The sequence below is a fragment of the Oncorhynchus kisutch genome, unplaced genomic scaffold (assembly GCF_002021735.2).
Source record: "Oncorhynchus kisutch isolate 150728-3 unplaced genomic scaffold, Okis_V2 scaffold4000, whole genome shotgun sequence".
In the NCBI taxonomy this organism is placed as follows: Eukaryota; Metazoa; Chordata; class Actinopteri; order Salmoniformes; family Salmonidae; genus Oncorhynchus; species Oncorhynchus kisutch.
Window position 1 is genome coordinate 90,313 of NW_022265945.1, and position 23,478 is coordinate 113,790.

General features: G+C 42.9%; 1 protein-coding gene across 1 annotated transcript in view; it reads left to right on the plus strand.

Moving 5' to 3' along the window:
- Window positions 1-409: 409 nt before the first annotated feature.
- LOC109902912 (sex comb on midleg-like protein 2) overlaps window positions 410-23,478 on the plus strand; it is a 45,412-nt gene continuing 22,343 nt past the window's right edge. Inside the window, 6 exon segments of the mRNA XM_031821623.1 lie at window positions 410-917; window positions 5,968-6,083; window positions 6,733-6,786; window positions 6,991-7,061; window positions 7,315-7,549; window positions 21,267-21,355. Coding sequence (XP_031677483.1) covers window positions 6,062-6,083; window positions 6,733-6,786; window positions 6,991-7,061; window positions 7,315-7,549; window positions 21,267-21,355 — 471 coding nt within the window. The 5' untranslated portion in view covers window positions 410-917; window positions 5,968-6,061.

A 23,478-nucleotide genomic window follows, 5' to 3' on the forward strand; every position in this document is an offset into this window, starting at 1 on the left:
GCTTTGCTTGATCTTGGCCAGGTGGCAGTTGTAAATGAGAACTTGTTCTCAACTGGCCTACCTGGTTAAATAAAGATGACAAAAAAGTGGTGGTTAAAATATAGAATTTAAATCGTTATAAATTAAATTGTTAAATTGTGCACCCATAAATTTACAGGCACCCATGTTCAGTCATATTGTGCCTTATGTCAGAACAGATGACAACTTGACAAGCTAAATTAGTCGAAAAACAAAATTGTATTAATATTTTATTGTGTATATTTCCATGAAGTTTCATAATTTAATCAAAATAGGCTATGCAATATATGATTATTTTCGTGGATCTCATGTTGTCAATGAGTACAGTAGAGCAAGCTCGCGGTCAGGCTGAACCAAAACGGACGGACTAAACACAGCCCAATTTGGAACGACTCATTTTGGACGAAATTGCGGCCACAACGGACGGACCTGATATCGCCCATAATTCGATGTCCATGGATGAGTGGGGAGCGATGTCGACACATGCCTCGGCGTTCCAGTATCAAACCTAACATCATTAGTTTGTGCATATGTTCATACTACTTTCTTTGGTACAGTACTGCGGTGTATTACGTCTGGCAAAGGAAACAGTTTACCGTTTAAGAAGAAACCGGAATTAAACGGGGAAGGACCTAGACCAAATTGTCCAACAGAAATGAATACACCGTTTGGGGCTGTCGTAAAACGTTTCTTAAGCGGAAGCAAACAGAGCGAAACGGGAAGGACTTACCTGAATTTATACAATAGAAAGTTTGGTTTTGCAACTGTTTGGACTCATGATATCACCACAGGTTGCGGTCTGCTGCTCATGCGCACTGACTCAACTACGAAATATGGCGGCTGACGACTTCTAGAGAAAAGTGTTGGGATCTGATCAATTTCGTTAAAAAGCTGCCCTGGTAAGTCATTTCTTCTCATTCCAAACAACATAAAACCACCACGGTTTGAACATTTTAATTAAATTAGTCACGAATCGAAAAAAAGAGATTAACTAAAAGGTCGCTCGTTAGTAAGCTAACACTGCTAGGGACATTAGCTAGTGAGCTAACAAGGTATGTTTGTCCGGTACTCGGTATAATTAATCATGTATTTATATATCTAACTAACTACATTGGCCTAGCACCAGTTCACACCTGACTGGATAACTAACTTCAGACAACACCCGGGACGATGTAGCAAGCTAGCTTTAGCCCTAGCTAACTCATTTGTTTTGCTAGCTACTGACGTTAGCTCTCAATACCGAAGTGGGGTAACTACACCTGAACCAGGTTATGTCTTTACAGGAGCCTTTGGTATGGCGATTCTCCTTTAAGTCCAGGAAGCAGCGATTCAACTTATATTCACCAGCATTTCAATGTCAACATACGTTCGTTACTAACCAAATACGGAGTTTCGATTAGCAACTGTCGTCATTTGCTGCCGTCACGGCCGGTGTGTACTGACAAAGTATAATAAAATGTTAAATAACCGGAAAAATGGCACATCCGATGCATTCCGACGTTGTGCATGGTAGAAATGAGAGACCTGTAAACATTTTTAGACATTTTTTGTTGGTACAAAAACCGTGACGGCAGCAAATTACGACAGTTGCTAATCGAAACTCCGTATTTGGTGAATAATGAACGTATGCTTCCTGGACTTAAATCGCCAAATGGAATCAAATCAAACTTTATTTGTCACATGCGCCGAATACAACAAGTGTCGACTTTACCGTGACATGTTGACTTACAAGCCCTTAACAAACTATAGTTTTGGCAAGTCGGTTAGGACATCTACTTTGTGCATGACACAAGTCATTTTTCCAACAATTGTTTACAGACATATTATTTCACGTATAAAATTCCAGTGGCTCAGAGGTTTACATACACTAAGTTGAATGCCTTTAAACAGCTTGGAAAATTCCAGAAAATGTTGTCATGGTTTTAGAAGCTTCTTATAGGCTAATTGACACAATTTGAGTCAATTGGAGGTGTACCTGTGAATGTATTTCAACGCCTACCTTCAAACTCCGTGTCTCTTTGCTTGGTAGCATGGGAAAAACAAAATAAATCAGCCAAGACCTCCTCAGAAAATAAATTGTAGACCTCCACAAGTCTGGTTCATCCTTGGGAGCAATTTCCAAGTATGCAAGTATAAACACCATGGGACCACGCAGCCGTCATACTGCTCAGGAAGGATACGCGTTCTGTATCCAAGAGATGAACGTACTTTGGTGCAAAAAGTGCAAATCAATCCCAGAACAACAACAAAGGACCCTGTGAAGATGCTGGAGGAAACGGGTACAAAAGTATCTATTATCCACAGTAAAACGAGTCCTATATCAACATAACCTGAAATGCCGCTCAACAAGGAAGAAGCCACTGCTCCAAAACTGCCATAAAAAAGCCAGACTATGGTTTGCAACTGCACATGGTTTGCAACTGCACATGGGGTCTGAATAGAACTGTTTGGCCATAATGACCGTTGTTATGTTTAGAGGAAAAAGGGGGAGACTTGCAAGCTGAAGAACACCATCCCAACCGTAGAGCACGGGGGTGGCAGCATCATGTTGTGTGGGTGCTTTGCTGCAGGAGGGACTGGTGCACTTCACAAAATAGATGGCATCATGAGGAAGGACAATTATGTGGATATATTGAAGCAACATCTCAAGACATCAGTCAGGAAGTTAAAGCTTAGTTTCAAATGGGTCTTCCAAATGTACAGTCACCCCAAGCATACATCCGAAGTTGTGGCAAAATGGCTTAAGGACAACAAAGTCAAGTTATTGGAGTAGCCATCACAAAGCCCCGACCTCAATCCTATAGAACATTTGTGGGCAGAACTGAAAAGCGTGTGCGAGCAAGGAGGCCTACAAACCTGACTCAGTTACACCAGCTCTGTCAGGAGGAATGGGCCAAAATTCACCCAACTTACTGTGGGAATCTTGACGGCTACCCGACACTTTTGACCCAAGTTAAACAATATAAAGGCAATGCTATCAAATACTAATTGAGTGTATGTAAACTTCTGACCCACTGGGAATGTGATGAAAGAAACAACAGCTGAAATAAATAATTCTCTCTACTATTTTTCTGACATTTCACATTCTTAAAATAAAGTGTTGATCCTAACTGACCTAAGACAGGGAATTTTTACTCTGATTAAATGTCAGGAATTGTGAAAAATTGAGGTTAAATTTATTTGGCAAAGGTGTATGTAAACTTCCAACTTCAACTGTGTGTATGTGTGTGTATATATGTATGTTTTTGGGGACTTGGCTGTGTTGCATGTTATTTTGGCGTTAATACGTGTCACATATGATTTTGCATTTGGCACCTTGGGTCAAGTGTTAGCACCAACTCACGAAGCCCCCGTTTCTCGAGCATGTAAATTGGGGCCATGTCTTTGCAGATGTAAGTTGTAGCAGCAGCTGTTATCTCCTTCCATCTTCGTGATTCTTTGCCATATGGTGTGCCGCGAGTAAACCTCTCTTGCAACATCTGAGTCGGATTTGTTTTGAGCACTCGACTTTACTTTTTTGGGTCTCATCCGTAGACTCTCCCTGTACTGTTTCACATGATTCTTGACGAAGGTGGTAAGAGGTTAGTGGTGTTTGTGCCTCAGGACCGGCCTGCTGCCTATTTTGCAGAGGACTTTTTTTCTGGTCCGTGTCAGAAGTTTCATTCCCAAACCACGTCCGAGCTCTGTGTCTCCGTGCTCTGTGTCACATTCACTCTCCCCCACCTTTGTTGCAAATTTCCTTCTACACAATATTGCCGTAAAGAATGTGGTTTGCTACACAACTAAATCAATTATAGGGCATAATATGAAGCGATAGAAAAACATCTATCGTCACATGATAAATATCGCCCAGGATACATGCTACTGCAACGATACCTCCTACTTTGTAGGATAACCTTCTATGATACCTGCTACTAAATGTATGATACCTACTACTAAAGGGATTCCTGCTACCTTTTAGGAAACCTGTTACTACAGAGATACCTGCTACCTTGTAGGATACATCCTACCTCATAGGATACCTGCTTCCTTATAGGATTACTGCGACCTTATAGGATACCTGCTACTAAAAAGATAACCGCTACCTTACATTTTGTCACATACAATAACATCTGCTAAATATGTGTATGTGTAGTGAAACGCTTGTGTTCCTAGCTCCAACAGTGCAGTAATATCTAACTAAATGCTTGTGTTCCTAGCTCCAACAGTGCAGTAGTATCTAACTAAATGCTTGTGTTCCTAGCTCCCAACAGTGCAGTAGTATCTAACTAAATGCTTGTGTTCCTAGCTCCCAACAGTGCAGTAGTATCTAACTAAATGCTTGTGTTCCTAGCTCCAACAGTGCAGTAATATCTAACTAAATGCTTGTGTTCCTAGCTCCCAACAGTGCAGTAGTATCTAACTAAATGCTTGTGTTCCTAGCTCCAACAGTGCAGTAATATCTAACTAAATGCTTGTGTTCCTAGCTCCCAACAGTGCAGTAGTATCTAACTAAATGCTTGTGTTCCTAGCTCCAACAGTGCAGTAATATCTAACTAAATGCTTGTGTTCCTAGCTCCCAACAGTGCAGTAGTATCTAACTAAATGCTTGTGTTCCTAGCTCCCAACAGTGCAGTAGTATCTAACTAAATGCTTGTGTTCCTAGCTCCAACAGTGCAGTAGTATCTAACTAAATGCTTGTGTTCCTAGCTCCCAACAGTGCAGTAATATCTAACTAAATGCTTGTGTTCCTAGCTCCCAACAGTGCAGTAATATCTAACTAAATGCTTGTGTTCCTAGCTCCAACAGTGCAGTAGTATCTAACTAAATGCTTGTGTTCCTAGCTCCCAACAGTGCAGTAGTATCTAACTAAATGCTTGTGTTCCTAGCTCCAACAGTGCAGTAGTATCTAACTAAATGCTTGTGTTCCTAGCTCCCAACAGTGCAGTAGTATCTAACTAAATGCTTGTGTTCCCAGCTCCCAACAGTGCAGTAGTATCTAACTAAATGCTTGTGTTCCTAGCTCCAACAGTGCAGTAGTATCTAACTAAATGCTTGTGTTCCCAGCTCCAACAGTGCAGTAATATCTAACAAGTCACAACAATACACACATCTCAAAGTAAAATTATTAAGAAATATATAAATATCAGGATGAGCAATGTCGGTGGCATTGACTATAATGCAGTATATACATATACTGTTTTACAAATTTCATGTAAACATCTTTAAAGTGCCCAGTGATTCCATGTCAAAGGTGCAGGGTTGAGTAACCGGGTTGTAGCCAGCTAGTGACAGTGACTAAGTTCAGGGCAGGGTACTGGGTGGAGGCCGGCTAGTGATGGCTATTTAACAGTCTGATGGCCTTGAGATAGAAGCTGTTTTTTAGTGTCTCGGTCCCAGCTTTGATGCACCTGTACTGACCTCGCCTTCTGGATGGTCATGGGGGGAACAGGCCGTGGCTCAGGTGGTTGTTGTCCTTGATGATATTTTTGGCCTTCCTGTGACATCGGGTGCTGTTTGTGTCCTGGAGGGTAGGCAGTGTGCAGTTGCCGTACCAGGTGGTGATACAGCCCCACAGGATGCTCTCAATGGTGCATCTGTAGAAGTTAATGAGGGTTTTAGGGGCCAAGCTGAATTTCTTGAGCCTCCTTCATCACACTGGCTGTGTCGGTGGACCATTTCAGATTGTTAGTGATGTGATCAATGAGGAACTTGAAGCTTTTCACCTTCTCCACTGTGGTCCCGTGGATGGTGTGTGCTCCCTCGGCTGTCTCCTGAAATCCACAATCAGCTCTTTCGTTTTGTTGACGTTGAGGGAGAGGTTATTTTCCTGGCAACTCTCCGCCAGGGCACTCACCACCACCTACTTCTACCTTATTGGATACCTGCTGCTACAGATGATACATGCTGCGACAGAGGATACATCCTTTATATTTTATAACCTTATACGATCAGTCTTTTCTGTTCCAGGTCAGTACTACAGGGCGATAGTTGCACACTGGGTGGACCACCTTCCTGTCATTCCCATTGCCTTGTAGAATAACCACATTACCCAGGAGCCATCATGGGCAGGACATCAGTCAAAGGTAAGGAAACATGAGCAAGTACACTGCAGCCTATTTATTTAATATGCCATTGTATTTCTCGTTTCAATATTCTATTGCCGGGTTCACAAATGGATGGCATGAGTAGTGTTTATGAGTAGTGTTTATAATGCAAGATGGAGGAGAGCCTTCTTTCGTCAGAACATTTATTTTGGGAGATTGCAAAATATAACCTTTTTATTCAAGACAGGAGTGACATTGTTTTAGGTGATAATAAAACATGTTTAGTTACTTACAGTTTTTTTCTCTTACTTGCTAGCAAGTCAACTTACACAGAGCAGTTAACATTCGCTAGACGGCTAAAGGCTAGGTTGAAGATTGTATCAAATGGCCTAATGCTGTGTTCATAACCAAGTGGGAAGGTGATCATTTCCATTTGTAAAGTAGTTATACGAGGTGGATGCATTCACTTGCATTAAACTCGTTGAGAAACGCAGATTGGCTAATGGCAAGCAAGCGGAGGTCAGCATGTGGGATAAGTCGGAGCTCAGGGGTGGTAGATGAGTTTCCCACTAGTAATTACCACTTGGAGGGCCGTTCAAGTGGATTTTCCAAGTCATGTGTGGTAAATACCATCTTTCCACCTGGTTATGAACACGGGCGTGGTCAGTGTTGATGTGTTTGTTTTCAGATCAGAAGGAGAAAGCAGGAAGTCTCCTTCCTCCAGGTCCCACTCCTGCTAAAGGTAACTTTAGACTCCTAGGAGAGATGACCCCTAGCTTTTACTATTTTAAATGTTTGAACATGTTGTTCCTAGGATAACATTTGATCTAACTGCAAAGTAACTTTGTTTTATTAAATGTAATTTTTAGTGTCTTTTATACCTGTTACATCAGTATATACATGTAGGTCTGTCAGGACTACTAACCCTTTCATGTTTCTGTCTCAGAGTCGTTCAGTTGGGAGGAGTACCTGAAGGAAACATCATCTACCCCGGCTCCACCTAGCTTCTTCAGACAGGTATGTGTCCATCTACCCCGGGTCCACCTAGCTTCTTCAGACAGGTATGTGTCCACCTATCCCGGGTCCACCTAGCTTCTTCAGACAGGTATGTGTCCACCTATCCCGGGTCCACCTAGCTTCTTCAGACAGGTATGTGTCCATCTACCCCGGCTTCACCTAGCTTCTTCAGACAGTGTGAGTTCAGTGACAGCAGAGAAGGCTAAGAGACAGTATACTGTCTCTCTGCAGTGAGTTTTCGGTCTCTCTCCAGTCCAGAGTCCCTCCCTCCAATGACTTCAAGGTGGGGATGAAGCTGGAAGTCCATGACCCTCGGAACTCCACCTCTGTGTGCATCGCCACTGTGATGGGCATGACTGGTGTACGTCTGCGTCTTCGTCTGGATGGCAGTGACAACACCAATGACTTCTGGAGGCTGGTCGACTCCTCAGACATCCAGCCTATAGGAACCTGTGAAAAGAATGGGGACATGCTGCAGCCGCCGCTGGGTATGTTAACCATAACCTTAACCATAACTCTACCCTAACCCACTGGGTACGTTAACCATAACTCTACCCTAACCCACTGGGTACGTTAATGACACTAACCTTCCAATATTGAGGAAAATGGGAATTACGGCCCTAACCTACTGGGTATGTTAACCTCTAAAAATCTAAGCCGTTGGGGGTAGGGTACTCAGCTAACATATGGAATTGTTAGCATACCATGGAGTATTTAGCTATTGGATTTGGAATTTTAGGAGGCCTTTATGTATAACAATTTAATGTTTAATTATTTGATAAAATATTGGGTTAAGCGTTTACTATTATAGCCCATAGAAACGCATTCAATATCATTCAAAAGTTTGGGGTCACTTAGAAATGTCCTTGTTTTTTAAAGAAAAGCACATTTTTTTTGTCCATTTTAAAATAACATCAAATTGATCAGAAATACAGTGTAGACCTTGTTAATTGCAGCTCCCCCCTACTTTGTGCAATTTCCGCCTGAAGACATACCCAAATCTAACAGCCTGTAGCTCAGGCACAGAACCAAGGATATGCATATTCTTGGTACCATTTGAAAGAAAACACTCTGAAGTTTGTGTAAATGTGAATTGAATGTAGGAGAATAACACACAATAGATCTGATTTAGATAAATGTATGTTTTTTTTCATTTTTCTTTTTGTATCATCATCTTTAAAATGAACAAGATAAAACAAACATTCAGATAGGATGATGGGGACAATTTCAGTGAAAAAGAAAAGAGGGCAACAGTACTTGTGCAAAGTTTCAGAATGATAACTTCCAAAATGAGTGTGCTACATGACATTTATCATGAAGTCACCCAGGTGTCCCACACAAGTAGCCCAAATGTACCCAAGTGGCCAAATTGGTGAAGGTATACATTTTGAAACAAATAATGATATACAAAATGGTATTCTAACACACCCCCCCCCCAAATTGAGAAAAATAAATGAAAAAAACAAAACGATGGAAAAAATAATAATGATTGATTAAAAAATATGGGAAAATATATATATATATATATATATATATATATACACACAAAATAACATGGGTAACTATTTACAAACTTTAAATATTTGGATGAACCTCAGTCCTCTATCAAATCAAATCTATTTATATAGCCCCAGCCTAAAACCCCAAACAGCGAGCAATGCAGGTGTAGAAGCACGGTGGCTAGGAAAAACTCCCTAGAGAGGCAAAAACCTAGGAAGAAACCTAGAGAGGAACCAGGCTGAGGGGTGGCCAGTCCTCTTCTGGCTGTGCCGGGTGGAGATCACAGTGGTTGTAGAGGGTGCAACAGGACAGCACCTCGAGTAAAAATGAACAGTTTAGGGTTCCATAGCCGCAGGCAGAACAGTTGAAACTGGAACAGCGGCAAGGCCAGGTGGACTGGGGACAGCAAGGAGTCATCATGACAGGTAGTCCTGACGCATGGTCCTAGGGTTCAGGTCCTCCGAGAGAGAGAATTAGAGAGAGCATACTTAAACTCACACAGGACAACGGATAAGACTCCCATTCGGAGTCAGTGTCACTGTGAAAGAAAATGTTCAGTTAAAATAGTTTCACATATGAGCCCTGTATCAACAGGTATAATAAACAGATACACTGCTCAAAAAAATAAAGGGAACACTTAAACAACACAATGTAACTCCAAGTCAATCACACTTCTGTGAAATCAAACTGTCCACTTAGGAAGCAACACTGATTGACAAATTTCACATGCTGTTGTGCAAATGGAATAGACAACAGGTGGAAATTATAGGCAATTGGCAAGACACCCCCCAATAAAGGAGTGGTTCTGCAGGTGGTACCACAGACCACTTCTCAGTTCCTATGCTTCCTGGCTGATGTTTTGGTCACTTTTGAATGCTGGCGGTGCTTTCACTCTAGTGGTAGCATGAGACGGAGTCTACAACCCACACAAGTGGCTCAGGTAGTGCAGCTCATCCAGGATGGCACATCAATGCGAGCTGTGGCAAGAAGGTTTGCTGTGTCTGTCAGATTATGATGCTTGTCTTTCATAATTTTGTCAGATTTACTTGGATGTGGTGTCAGTGCTTGTTGCTGGCATGTCATGCCTAAGTTTGCTAATCTTGCCAATGAAAAAACCATTAAAGTAGTTGGAAATATCAGTTTTTGTGATGAATGAGCCGTCTGATTCAATTAATGATTTCTCAATTTGCAATACATTTGCCAGACTGATTTGCCATTCCATTTGCCTCATCCCTCTCAACTATACAATTTTTCATTTACCCATAAATCCACTGGGTTTTAACTGTTTTTAGTCATTGTCTTAATGGGTGCATACTTATTAGTAACTGGAATAAGCAATTTCATAAACGTGTCAAGTGCCGATTTTGTACATTTGCCCACTGACAAAGAAATGATCCGTCTTATAATTTTAATGGTAGGTTTATTTGAACAGTGAGAGACAGAATAACAACAAAAAAATGTTATGCATTTATTTGCATTTTAATGAGGGAAATAAGTATTTGACCCCCTCTCAATCAAAGATTTCTGGCTCCCAGAAATCCTCTTTTTATACAGGCGACGAGCTGAGATTAGGAGCACACTCTTAAAGGGAGTGTTCCTAATCTCAGTTTGTTACCTGTATAAAAGACACCTGTCCACAGAAGCAATCAATCAATCAGATTCCAAACTCTCCACCATGGCCAAGACCAAAGAGTTCTCCAAGGATGTCAGGGACAAGATTGTAGACCTACACAAGGCTGGAATGGGCTACAAGACCATCGCCAAGCAGCTTGGTGAGAAGGTGACAACAGTTGGTGCAATTATTCGCAAATGGAAGAAACCCTAAAGAACTGTCAATCTCCCTCGGCCTGGGGCTCGATGCAAGATCTCACCTTGTGGAGTTGCAATGATCATGAGAACGGTGAGGAATCAGCCCAGAACTACACGGGAGGATCTTGTCAATGATCTCAAGGCAGCTGGGACCATAGTCACCAAGAAAACAATTGGTGACACACTACACCGTGAAAGACTGAAATCCTGCAGGGCCCGTAAGGTCCCCCTGCTCAAGAAAGCACATATACATGCCCGTCTGAAGTTTGCCAATGAACATCTGAATGATTCAGACGACAACTGGGTGAAAGCGTTGTGGTCAGTTGAGACAAATGGAGCTCTTTGGCATCAACTCAACTCGCCGTGTTTGGAGGAGGAGGAATGCTGCCTATGACCCCAAGAACACCATCCCCACCGTCAAACATGGAGGTGGAAACATTATGCTTTGGGGGTGTTTTTCGGCTAAGGGGACAGGACAACTTCACCGCATCAAAGGGACAATGGACGGGGCCATGTACCGTCAAATCTTCAGGGCATTGAAAATGGGTCTTGGATGGGTATTCTAGCATGACAATGACCCAAAACACACAGCCAAGGCAACAAAGGAGTGGCTCAAGAAGAAGCACATTAAGGTCCTCGAGTGGCCTAGCCAGTCTCCAGACATTAATCCCATAGTAAATCTGTGGAGGGAGCTGAAGGTTTGAGTTGCCAAACATCAGCCTCGAAACCTTAATGACTTGGAGAAGATCTGCAAAGAGGAGTAGGACAAAATCCCTCCTGAGATGTGTGCAAACCTGGTGGCCAACTACAATAAATGTCTGACCTCTGGGATTTCCAACAAGGGTTTTGCCACCAAGTACTAAGTCATGTTTTGCAGAGGGATCAAATACTTATTTCCCTCATTAAAATGCAAATAAATGTATAACATTTTTGACATGTGTTTTTCAGGATTTTTGTTGTTGTTATTCTGTCTCTCACTGTTCAAATAAACTTACCATTAAAATTGTAGACTGATCATTTCTTTGTCAGTGGGCAAACGTACAAAATCAGCAGGGGATCAAATATTTTTTTCCCTCACTGTATTAGGGGTACATAAATTAAATTATTTACATTGTGTTTGCCAATGCACCTAAGATCATGTACATTTGATGCAGCATTATGACAACTCATTGTCACAATGAGCTGGTCTTGGATCATTTACCAGTCATTGTTTCAATGCAGCCTTGAAATGCGTGTCCAGGAACCAAGATTATTTGGATGGACTCCGTCATTCCTGTTGTTATCTTCTGTTTCCAGAAGGTGTCAAAGTTAGCATTAAAAGTGACTCCAGCAGAGCTACAGTAGTCTTTTAGCCAGATGTGTAATGCCAGCAGTCTGCTGAATCTTTCACACCCGCGGCCCAACGATGGTACTGGACCTGAAATTATTGGCTTTTTTTTTTTTGAGTATTTTAATGCTGAAATCAGTTCTTAAAAATACATTTTCAAATGTTCTGAGCTAGCCCTCCTGATGTAGTTTTACCCCACATGGACTACGACAGTGTCAGCTCCCGGGCATATGTGGTAGAACAGTCGGAAGCAGCCTTGTTATGTCCTGTACTTGTGCTCCTGGGTAGCACAGGGTTTTTGCCTTGGGGACCGAGATGTTTCTCACCGTAGAGCTGCCTATGATGACAACTGGTGATGTTGAATGGGCCGGTCTCTCAGGCAGCCTCATGGTCTGGTGAGGCTAGGAACTCTAAGGATCAGAACCTGAGGTAGATGCCACCGGAGAGGGAGACAGAGCCGAGGACGAAGTCGCAGGTACCTCCAGATCTGATCTTGATTGGGAAGCCACCACAGACGAAGGCGCCGGAACCTCTGGATCTAGGGTGGCAAAGCTGTTTCTGGTCTGTGTCCGATCCAGGCTCAACATCTCCATGAGGACCCCCATGGCCAGAGGACACCTTCTTCGACTTCCACGGCGAGAGACGAACCTCCATGGCTGGTCGGTTGGGTCGGTCGAGATCAACTCCGTTCTCCAGTGAATGGAGGGACCCCTTCGAGGATGGAACCCTGCCTAGCACTCGGCTAGCAGTCGGCTGTGGAGAGCGGCGTCCGGCTACTGGGGTGGAATAAAAATTAGGGTTAGGGGGTTCCCCAGTAGCTTATGCAGTTTTGCTACTTGCTTGCTAAGAGTCGCTACTTCGCTCCTATAGTCTTCCACAAGCAAGCACTTGCTACATTGAAAGTCAACGCGGTCCACATTGTCCCTGAACAAAGCAAAGTAAACGCAGCTCCTGCAGCCTCCATTTGAGACAGCTGAGCCAGCTAGGCTAGCTGGGCTTTCACGTCTCTCCCCCTATACGGAATCTGGCAGGATCCCGGGACAGATGGCAGCGCTCACAGCAATTTAGCCCAACAGAGACGCAGGATTCAAAATAAAAGTATATAAAACAGTCAGCTTTTAAACCGATGTCTTTAGTTCAGGTTTCAGCGGTCAGTTCGACAGGTTTCAGTTTCGGCATTCAACAACAACAAACATATAGGTAGCGAGGCTATTTTCAGGGGGTACCGGCACAGAGTCGGTGTGCGGGGCACAGGTTAGTCAAGGTAATATGTACATGTGGGTAGAGTTGGTGACTAGATAGTATAAATAAACGAAGTAGCAGCAGCGTAAAAGTGTGTGGGGGGGGGGGCAGCGTAAAAATGGGGGTGGGGGGGATTATTTGTTGTGCAAATAATCAGGGTCGCCATTTGATTAGCTGTTCAGTAGTCTTATGGCTTGGGGGTAGAAGCTGTTAAGAAGCCTCTTGGTCCTAGACTTGGCATTCCGGTACCGCTTGCCGTGCGGTAGCAGAGAACAGTCTATGACTAGGGTGGCTGGAGTCTTCGACAATTTTTAAAGACTTCCTCTGACACTGCCTGGTATAGAGGTCCTGGGTGGCAGTACGCACTAAACTCTGTAGTGTCTTGCGGTCGGAGGCCGAGCAGTTTCCATACCAGGCAGTGCTCTCTGGTGCAGCTGTAGAACATTTTGAGGACCCATGCCAAATCTTTTCAGTCTCCTGAGGGGGAATAGGCTTTGTCGTGCCCTCTTCATGACTGTCTTTGTGTGTTTGGACCATGATAGTTTGTGGAGAGCATAGCAGGATGTCTTATAAGCGTCGGGGTTAGAGTACCGCTCCTTTGAACGCGGCAGTTCTACCCTTTTAGCTCAGTGCTTCTGGTTGGGTTATGTACACTGCTCAAAAAAATAAAGGGAACACTAAAATAACACATCCTAGATCTGAATGAATGAAATATTCTTATTAAATACTTTTTTCATTACATAGTTGAATGTGCTGACAACAAAATCACATTATCAATGGAAATCAAATTTATCAACCCATGGAGGTCTGGATTTGGAGTCACACTCAAAATTAAAGTGGAAAACCACACTACAGGCTGATTCAACTTTGATGTAATGTCCTTAAAACAAGTCAAAATGAGGCTCAGGAGTGTGTGTGGCCTCCACGTGCTTGTATGACCTCCCTACAACGCCTGGGCATGCTCCAGATGAGGTGGCGGGTGGTCTCCTGAGGGATCTCCTCCCAGACCTGGACTAAAGCATCTGCCAACTCCTGGACAGTCTGGTGCAACGTGGCGTTGGTGGATGGAGCGAGACAGGATGTCCCAGATGTGCTCAATTGGATTCAGGTCTGGGGAAGTCCATAGCATCAATGCCTTCCTCTTGCAGGAACTGCTGACACACTCCAGCCACATGAGGTCTAGCATTGTCTTGCATTAAGAAGAACCCAGGGCCAACCGCACCAGCATATGGTCTCACAAGGGGTCTGAGGATCTCATCTCGGTACCTAATGGCAGTCAGGCTACCTCTGGCGAGCACATGGAGGGCTGTGCAGCTCCCCAAAGAGATGCCACCCCACACCATGACTGACCCACCGCCAAACCGGACATGCTGGAGGATGTTGCAGGCAGCAGAACGTTCTCCACGGCGTCTCCAGACTCTGTCACGTCTGTCACGTGCTCAGTGTGAACCTGCTTTCATCTGTGAAGAGCACAGGGCGCCAGTGGCGAATTTGCCAATCTTGGTGTTCTCTGGCAAATGCCAACATCCTGCACGGTGTTGGGCTGTAAGCACAACCCCCACCTGTGGACGTCGGACCCTCATGCCACCCTCATGGAGTCTGTTTCTGACCGTTTGAGCAGACACATGCACATTTGTGGCCTGCTGGAGGTCATTTTGCAGGGCTCTGGCAGTGCTCCTCCTGCTCCTCCTTGCACAAAGGCGGAGGTAGCGGTCCTGCTGCTGGGTTGTTGCCCTCCTACGGCCTTCTCCACGTCTCCTGATGTACTGGCCTGTCTCCTGGTAGCGCCTCCATGCTCTGGACACTATGCTGACAGACACAGCAAACCTTCTTGCCACAGCTCGCATTGATGTGCCATCCTGGATGAGCTGCACTACCTGAGCCACTTGTGTGGGTTGTAGACTCCGTCTCATGCTACCACTAGAGTGAAAGCACCTCCAGCATTCAAAAGTGACCAAAACATCAGCCAGGAAGCATAGGAACTGAGAAGTGGTCTGTGGTACCACCTGCAGAACCACTCCTTTATTGGGGGTGTCTTGCTACATGCCTATAATTTCCACCTGTTGTCTATTCCATTTGCACAACAGCATGTGAAATTTGTCAATCAGTGTTGGTTCCTTAGTGGACAGTTTGATTTCACAGAAGTGTGATTGACTTGGAGTTACATTGTGTTGTTTAAGTGTTCCCTTTATTTTTTTGAGCAGTGTATGTATGGTCAGTGTGGGGACGATGTCATTGTGGCACTTATTGATGAAGCCAGTGACTGATGTGATGTACTCCACAATGCCCTGGAAGAATCCCAGAACATATTCCAGCCTGTGCTAGCAAAACAGTCCTGTAGCTTAGCATCTGCGTCATCTGACCAGTTCTTTATTGACCGAGTCACTGGTTCTTCCTGCTTTAGTTTTGGCTTGTAAGCGGGAATCAGTAGGATAGAATTATGGTCAGATTTTCTAAATGGAGGGCGAGGGAGAGCTTTTACCCGTCTGTGTGTGGAGTAAAGGTGGTCTATAGTTTTTATATATATATATAACATAAACTATTTGGCTGGGGGGGATATCTTATACATACATACACACGTGTATATATGTGTGTATGTATAAGATATCCCCCCCTGGTTGCACAGTTAAAAACTTCTTAGGGCTGCAATCCCGTTAACGGGATCGATATGACAACAGCCAGTGAAAGTGCAGGGCGCCAAATTCAAAACAACAGAGATCTCATAATTAAAATTCCTCAAACATACATGTATTTTATACCGTTTTTAAAGGTTATCTTGTTGTTAATCCCACCACAGTGTCCAATTTCAAATAGGCTTTACAGTGAAAGCAACACAAATGATTATGTTAGGTCACCAACAAGCCAAAGAAAAACTCTGCCATTTTTCCAGCCAAATAGTCACAAAAAGCACAAATAGATAAAATGAATCACTAACCTTTGATCTTCATCAGATGACACTCAGGACTTCATGTTACACAATACATGTATGTTTGATAAAGTTCATATTTATATAAAAAAATCTGAGTATACATTGGTGCGTTACGTTCACTAGTTCCAAAAACATCCGGTGATATTGCAGAGAGCCACATCATTACAGAAATCCTCATTATAAATGACAATGAAAATTCAAGTGTTAGATATGGAAATATAGATATACCTCTCCTTAATGCAAACGCTGTGTCAGATTTCAAAAAAAAATTGCGGATAAAGCAAACCATGCAATAATCTGAGACGGCGCTCAGAAAACAAATACAATTTTCCGCCATGTTGGAGTCAACAGAAATTACATTATAAATATTCCCTTACCTTTTGATCTTCATCAGAATGCACTCCCAGGAATCGCAGTTCCACAGAAATGCTTGATTTGTTTGATTAATGTGTGTTGGATAAATGGTACTGTAGGTCCAGGCAGTCACAACCAATAGATGGTTGTTGGTTAAATAGTGATTTTAATGAATGGAACCAATTTGGAGAGGCAGTTTTTTTCCCTTTTGAGCGAGGAGCTTTTTTTAGTGGAGGGGTTGGAAAGGACGTGGAGGGAGCACCGCTCCACAACTCCGCTCACGTACTCTGATCCGTTGGACATTCTGCTCTAATTCCTGATCCGAGTAATTGTTTGATATTGTTATTTAAAAAAAAATGTACTTGTTTATTCGGACAACTTAAATCTATGCAGCGTTTTTTGTCCTTGTCCCGGACAAGGGGACAATCAGCCGTTAAGGTTGAGCACTGAAAACACAAAATGCCAAACACAATCACATTGCTAATGACATATCTGATAATATAGACCAGGTTTTCTTAAACTATGGCTCGGGATCCAAAGTGGGACCTGGGCATGTGAGACATGAAATATATATAATCGCGCACTGTTCTTCATTTGAATCATGATTTGGGTCACGGGAGGACGGTCAATTTCTAATTGGGGTCTCCAGCTGAAAAAGTTTAACAAACCCCTGATATAGACCATTCATAGGCTATATGCAAATATATGATCTTGTTGCCACCTGATGCACATTCAGATGTCATAAATCAGCACTGCAGAGCTCTCCTTGTCCTCTGGCGTGCCTTGATTGTATTATTGTTGATGATATCTGGAAATGTGCATGTACACCCTGACCCATCTACTGTTTGCTAGAGCACAGGTCAGATTTGGGGCTGTCTGCTTCACTGATTTCTGCTTTTGTAAAAGCCTGGGTTTTCTGCACGTTGACACTAGAAGCATATTACCTAAAATGGATCAATTAAAAGTGGGTTCACAGCTCCAATCCAGATGTGTTGGTCATTACTGAGACGTGGTTAAGAAATAGTGTTTTGAATACTGATGTTAACCTTTCTGGTTATAGCCATTTTCTTCAAGACAGATCTTGTGGTGGAGTGGCAATCTTTACCAAGGATCACCTTCAGTGATCAGGCTGTCTCCACCAAGTCTGTCCCCAAACATCTTGATTTGCTGGTTTTTAGCATTAAACTTTCAAATTGCTCTTTGTTCACTGTTGCTGGATGCTATTGTCCTCCATCAGCACCGGCCTGTACCCTATCTGCCCTAAGCTCTCTCCTGGCCCCTTAAACTAAGTCTGAATTTGTCTTGCTTGGTGACCTAAACTGGGACATGTTTAAACTGCCTGACAAAGTCCTAAAGCAATTGGACTCCCTAAATCTTTCTCAGATTATCACCAATCCCACGAGGTATGACTCCAAACACCCAGAACAGGCTACTCTCCTCTGTTATCCTCACAAATAATCCTGATTGCTATCAGTCTGGTGTTTTCTGTAATGACCTTAGTGATCACTGTTTTACAGCCTGTGTCCGTAATGGCTGCTCAGTAAAACGACCTGTCCTGATTGGTCATAAATGCTTGCTAAAAAAACTTTTAATGAGCAAGCCTTCCTTCATGATCTGGCCTCTGTAAAATGGTATAGAATCAGCTTGATCCCCTCTGTCAAATCAAATTGATTTATATAGCCCTTCGTACATCAGCTGATATCTCAAAGTGCTGTACAGAAACTCCGCCTAAAACCCCAAACAGCAAGCAATGCAGGTGTAGAAGCATGGTGGCTAGGAAAAACTCCCTAGAAAGGCCCAAACCTAGGAAGAAACCTAGAGAGGAACCATGCTATGAGGGGTGGCCAGTTCTCTTCTGGCTGTGCCGGGTGGAGATTATAACAGAACATGGCCAAGATGTTCAAATGTTCATAGATGACCAGCATGGTCAAATAATAATAATCACCGTAGTTGTCGAGGGTGCAGCAAGTCAGCACCTCAGGAGTAAATGTCAGTTGGCTTTTCATAGCCGATTATTAAGAGTATCTCTACCACTCTTGCTGTCTCTAGAGAGTTGAAAACAGCAGGTCTGGGACAGGTAGCACGTCCGGTGAACAGGTCAGGATTCCATAGCCTCAGGCAGAACAGTTGAAACTGGAGCAGCAGCACGGCCAGGTGGACTGGGGACAGCAAGCCAGGTAGTCCTGAGGCATGGTCCTTGGGCTCAGGTCCTCCCGAGAGAATTAGAGAGCATACTTAACCTCTAGCGACGAGCAATCCCGTATCCGGGAGCGACGTTTCCTATTCATGAAAATCGCAAATGAAATGAAATAAATATATTCAAACACAAGCTTAGCCTTTTGTTAACAACACTGTCATCTCAGATTTTCAAAATATGCGTTACAGCCAATGCTAGACAAGCATTTGTGTAAGTTTAGCATGGCATAATGCTATGCTAGGCTGTGCTGGCAGCAGGCAACATTTTCACAAAAATAAGAAAAGCAACCAAATTAAATCATTTACCTTTGAAGAACTTCAGATGCTTTCACTCAGGAGACTCCCAGTTAGATAGCAAATGTTCCTTTTTTCCCCAAATAATATTTTTGTAGGTGAAAAACGTCACGTTTGTTCATCCTGCTTGGCTGAGAAATCGATAGAAAAATACTTAAACTATAATGCATTAGCATAACGCAACTTTTTCTATTCATGAAAATCGCAAATGAAATGAAATAAATATATTGAAACACAAACAACACTCATCTCAGATTTTCAAAATATGCTTTTCAACCAAAGCTACACAAGCATTTGTGTAAGAGTATTGATAGCCTAGCATAGCATTAAGCCTAGCATTCAGCAGGCAACATTTTCACAAAACAAAACCATTCAAATAAAATAATTTACCTTTTGAAGAACTTCGGGTGTTTTTAATGAGGAGACTCAGTTAGTTAGCAAATGTTAATTTTTTCCAAAAATATTATTTGTGTAGGAGAAATCGCTCCGTTTTGTTCATCACTTTTGGCTAAGAAAAAAAAAAAAAAATTCATTCACTACAACGCCAAACTTTTTTCCAAATTAACTCCATAATAGCGACAGAAACATGGGAAACGTTGTTTAGAATCATCCTCAAGGTGTTTTTCACATATCTATTCGATGATAAATCCTTCGTGGCAGTTGGGTTTCTCCTCAGTAGCAAACAGAAAAGTACTTGCAGCTGGAGATTACGCAATAATTGCAACGGAGGACACCAAGCGACCACCTGGTAAATGTAGTCTCTTAGGGTCAATCTTCCAATGATATGCCTACAAATACGTCACAATGCTGCAGACACCTTGGGGAAAACGTGGAAAAGGTAAGCTGACTCCTAGCTCCTCCACAGCCATATAAGGAGTCATTGCCATGAGGCGGTTTTAAAAAATGCGGCACTTCCTGATTGTATATTTATCTGGGTTTTTTCTGTAACATCAGTTCTGTGGCACTCACAGACAATATCTTTGCAGTTTTGGAAACGTCAGTGTTTTTCTTTCCAAAGCTGTCAATTATATGCATAGTCAAGCATCTTTTCGTGACAAAATATCTTGTTTTAAAACGGGAAAGTTTTTCATCCAAAAATTAAGAGCGGCCCAAAAATTAAAAGAGCGGAAGTTAAATTCACACAGGACACCGGATAAGACGGGAGAAGTACTCCAGATATAACAAACTTACCCTAGCCCCCGACACAAACTACTCCAACATAAATACTGGAGACTGAGACAGGAGGGGTCTGGAGACACTGTGGCCCCATCTGATGATACCCCCGGACAGGGCCAAACAGGAAGGATATAACCCTACCCACTTTGCCAAAGCACAGCCCCCACACCACTAGAGGGATATCTTCAACCACCAACTGACCATCCTGAGACAAGGCCGAGTATAGCCCACAAAGATCTCCGCCACGGCACAACCCAAGGGGGGGCGCCAACCCAGACAGGAAAATCACATCAGTGACTCAACCCACTCAGTGACGCACCCCTCCTAGGGACGGCATGAAAGAGCACCAGTAAGCCAGTGACTCAGCCCCTGTAATAGGGTTAGAGGCAAAGAATCCCAGTGGAAAGAGGGGAACTGTGGTTTGGTAAGAATGCCCCTCTTCCCACAGGTGTTATTACTACCTCTGAGGGTTTAGTGCTTGAGGTAGTCACGTCATACAAGTACTTGGTAGTATTGCTAGACGGTGCACTGTTCTCTCAGCACATATCAAAGCTGCAGGCTAAAGTTAAATCTAGACCTGGTTTCCTCTATCGTAATCGCTCCTCTTTCACCCCAGCTGCCAAACTAACCCTGATTCAGATGGCCATCCTACCCATGCTAGATTACGGAGACATAATTTATAGGTCGGCAGGTAAGGGTATTCTCGTGCGGCTGGATGCTCTTTACCAATTGGCCATGAGATTTGCCACCAATGCTCCTTATAGGACACATCACTGCACTCTATACTCCTCTGTAAACTGGTCATTTCTGTATACTTGTCGCAAGAGCCACTGGTTGATGCTTATTTACAAAACCCTCTTAGGCCTCACTCCCCCCCCATCTGAGATATCTAATAAAGCCCTCATCCTCCACATACAACACCCGTTCTGCCAATCACATTCTGTTAAAGGTCCCCAAAGCACACACATCCCTGGGTCGCTCGTCTTTTCAGTTCGCTGCAGCTAGTGACTGGAACGAGCTGCAACAAACACTTAAACTGGACAGTTTTATCTCAATCGCTTCATTCTAAGACTCAATCATGGACACTTACACAAAGCAGCAACAACTGTCAGTAATGTGTTGTCTCTACCTTCTTGCCCTTTGTGCTGTTGCATGTGCCCAATAATGTGTGTACCCTGTTTTGTGCTGCTACCATGTTGTCATGTTATGTTGCTACCATGCTGTGTTGTCATATGTTGCTGCCTTGTTATGTTGCTGTCTTAGGTCTCTATGTAGTGTTGTGTCTCACCTGTTGTGGTGTGTTTTGTCCTATTTATTTTGTATTTATTCTTTGAATCCCAGGAGAAGCCTTTCTAAACATTCTGTGTGTTTTCTTCAGGCTTCAGAATGAACGCGTCTTCCTGGCCCATGTTTCTGCTGAGAACCCTGAATGGAGCAGAGATGGCCCCTGCTACCGCTTTTAAAAAGGTATGCAAACCTTAATCTATTGAGATTAATCTTAATCTTTTGAGTATACAAAACATTAGGAACATCTGCTCTTTCCATGACCAGGAGAATCCAGGTGAAAGGTATGATCCCTTATTGATGTCACTTGTTAAAAAAACCTTGGGACCAACACTTCACATGTTGCGTTTTATATTTTTGTTCTGTGGAGATTAAAAAGCTACACAGACCTTCATATATAGATGAAAAAGTTACCCAAACCTTCATGTATACAGTACAAGTCAAAAGCTTAGACATACTCATTCCAGGGGTTCCATGACCAGATGCTGCTGGAAGTGGTGCTGGAGGGCCAGTAGGAGGCACTCTTTCCTCTGGTCTAAAAAATATCCCAATACCCCAGGACACTGCCCTGTGTAGGGTGCCGTCTTTCGGATGGGACGTTAAACGGGTGTCCTGACTGAGGTCATTAAAGATCCCATGGCACTTATCGTAAGAGTAGGGGTGTTAACCTTTCTAGTGCAGGCGTTCCGCTAGTGGAACCCCACGACAACATTCCACTGAAAAGGCAGCGTGTGAAATTCATTTTTTAAATATGTAACTTTCACACATTAACAAGTCCAATACAGCAAATGAAAGATAAACATCTTGTTAATCTACCCATGGTGTCCGATTTCAAAAATTATTTACAGCGAAAGCACAACATATGATTATGTTAGGTCATAGCAGAGTCAAAAAAACACACAGCCATTTTTCCAGCCAAAGATAGGAGTCACAAAAAGCAGAAATATAGATAAAATGAATCACTAACCTTTGATGATCTTCATCAGATGACACTCATAGGACATCATGTTACACAATACATGTATGTTTTGTTCGATAATATGCATATTTATATCCAATAATCTCTGTTTACATTGTCGCGTTACGTGCAGTAATGTTTTGATTCCAAAACGTCCTGTGATTTTGCAGAAATACTCATAATAAACATTGATAAAAGATAGTGTTATTCACAGGATTAAAGATAGACTTATCCTCTGCAAACGCTGTGTCAGATTTCAAAAAAACTTTACGGAAAAAGCATAATCTGTGAACAGTGCTCAGAGCCCAAATTCAGCCAAAGAAAAGTCCTCCATTTTGTAGTCAACATAAGTTAGAAAAACCACTAAATATTCACTTACCTCTGATCTTCATCAGAAGGCACTCCCAGGAATCCCAGTTCGACAATAAATTACTGATTTGTTCCATAAAGCCCATCATTTAGCCACTTGTTGTTAGCATGTTCAGCCCAGTAATCCATCTTCATGAGGCGTGAGAATTTCCTCCAGACAAAAACAAAAAAAGTTATGTTACAGGTTGTATGATATATGCAATCAATCTTTAGTATGTTTTTAACATAAATCATCAATAAGGTTCCAACCGGAGAATTTCATTGTCTGAAGATAAGCATTGGAACGGGAGCTAACTCTCTTGTGACCGCGCGTCATGAGACCGAGGCTCTCTGCCAGACCACTCACTATAGTAGAGTCCTAAAACCAGTATCTAAAGACGGTGACATCTAGTGGAAGCCCTAGGAAGTGCAAGCACATCCATATCTAACAGGGATTTCAATAGGTACTGTTTTGAAAATCGATTTCTCACTTCCTGTTTGGATTTCTTCTCAGGTTTTTGCTTGCCATATGAGTTCTGTTATACTCAGACATCATTCAAACCGTTTTAGAAACTTCAGTGTTTTCTATCCAATACTACTAATAATATGCATATATTAGCATCTGGGACAGAGTAGGAGGCAGTTCAGTTTGGGCACGCTATTCATCCAAAAGTGAAAATGCTACCCCCTACCCCAAAAGAGTTAACCCCAGTGTCCTGGCTAAATTCCCAATTCCCATACCATCATTGTCACCTAATCATCCCCAGCTTACAATTGGCTCATTCATCCCCTTCATCTCCCCTGTAACTATTCCCCAGGTCGTTGCTGTAAATGAGAACGTGTTCTCAGTCCACTTACCTGGTAAAATAATGGTAAAAAAAGTGTCTCGTGTGTGTGTGTGTGTGTGTGTGTGTGTGTGTGTGTGTCGTGTCTCTGTGTGTGTGTGTCGTGTCTCTGTGTGTGTGTGTCGTGTGTGTGTGTGTCGTGTCTCTGTGTGTGT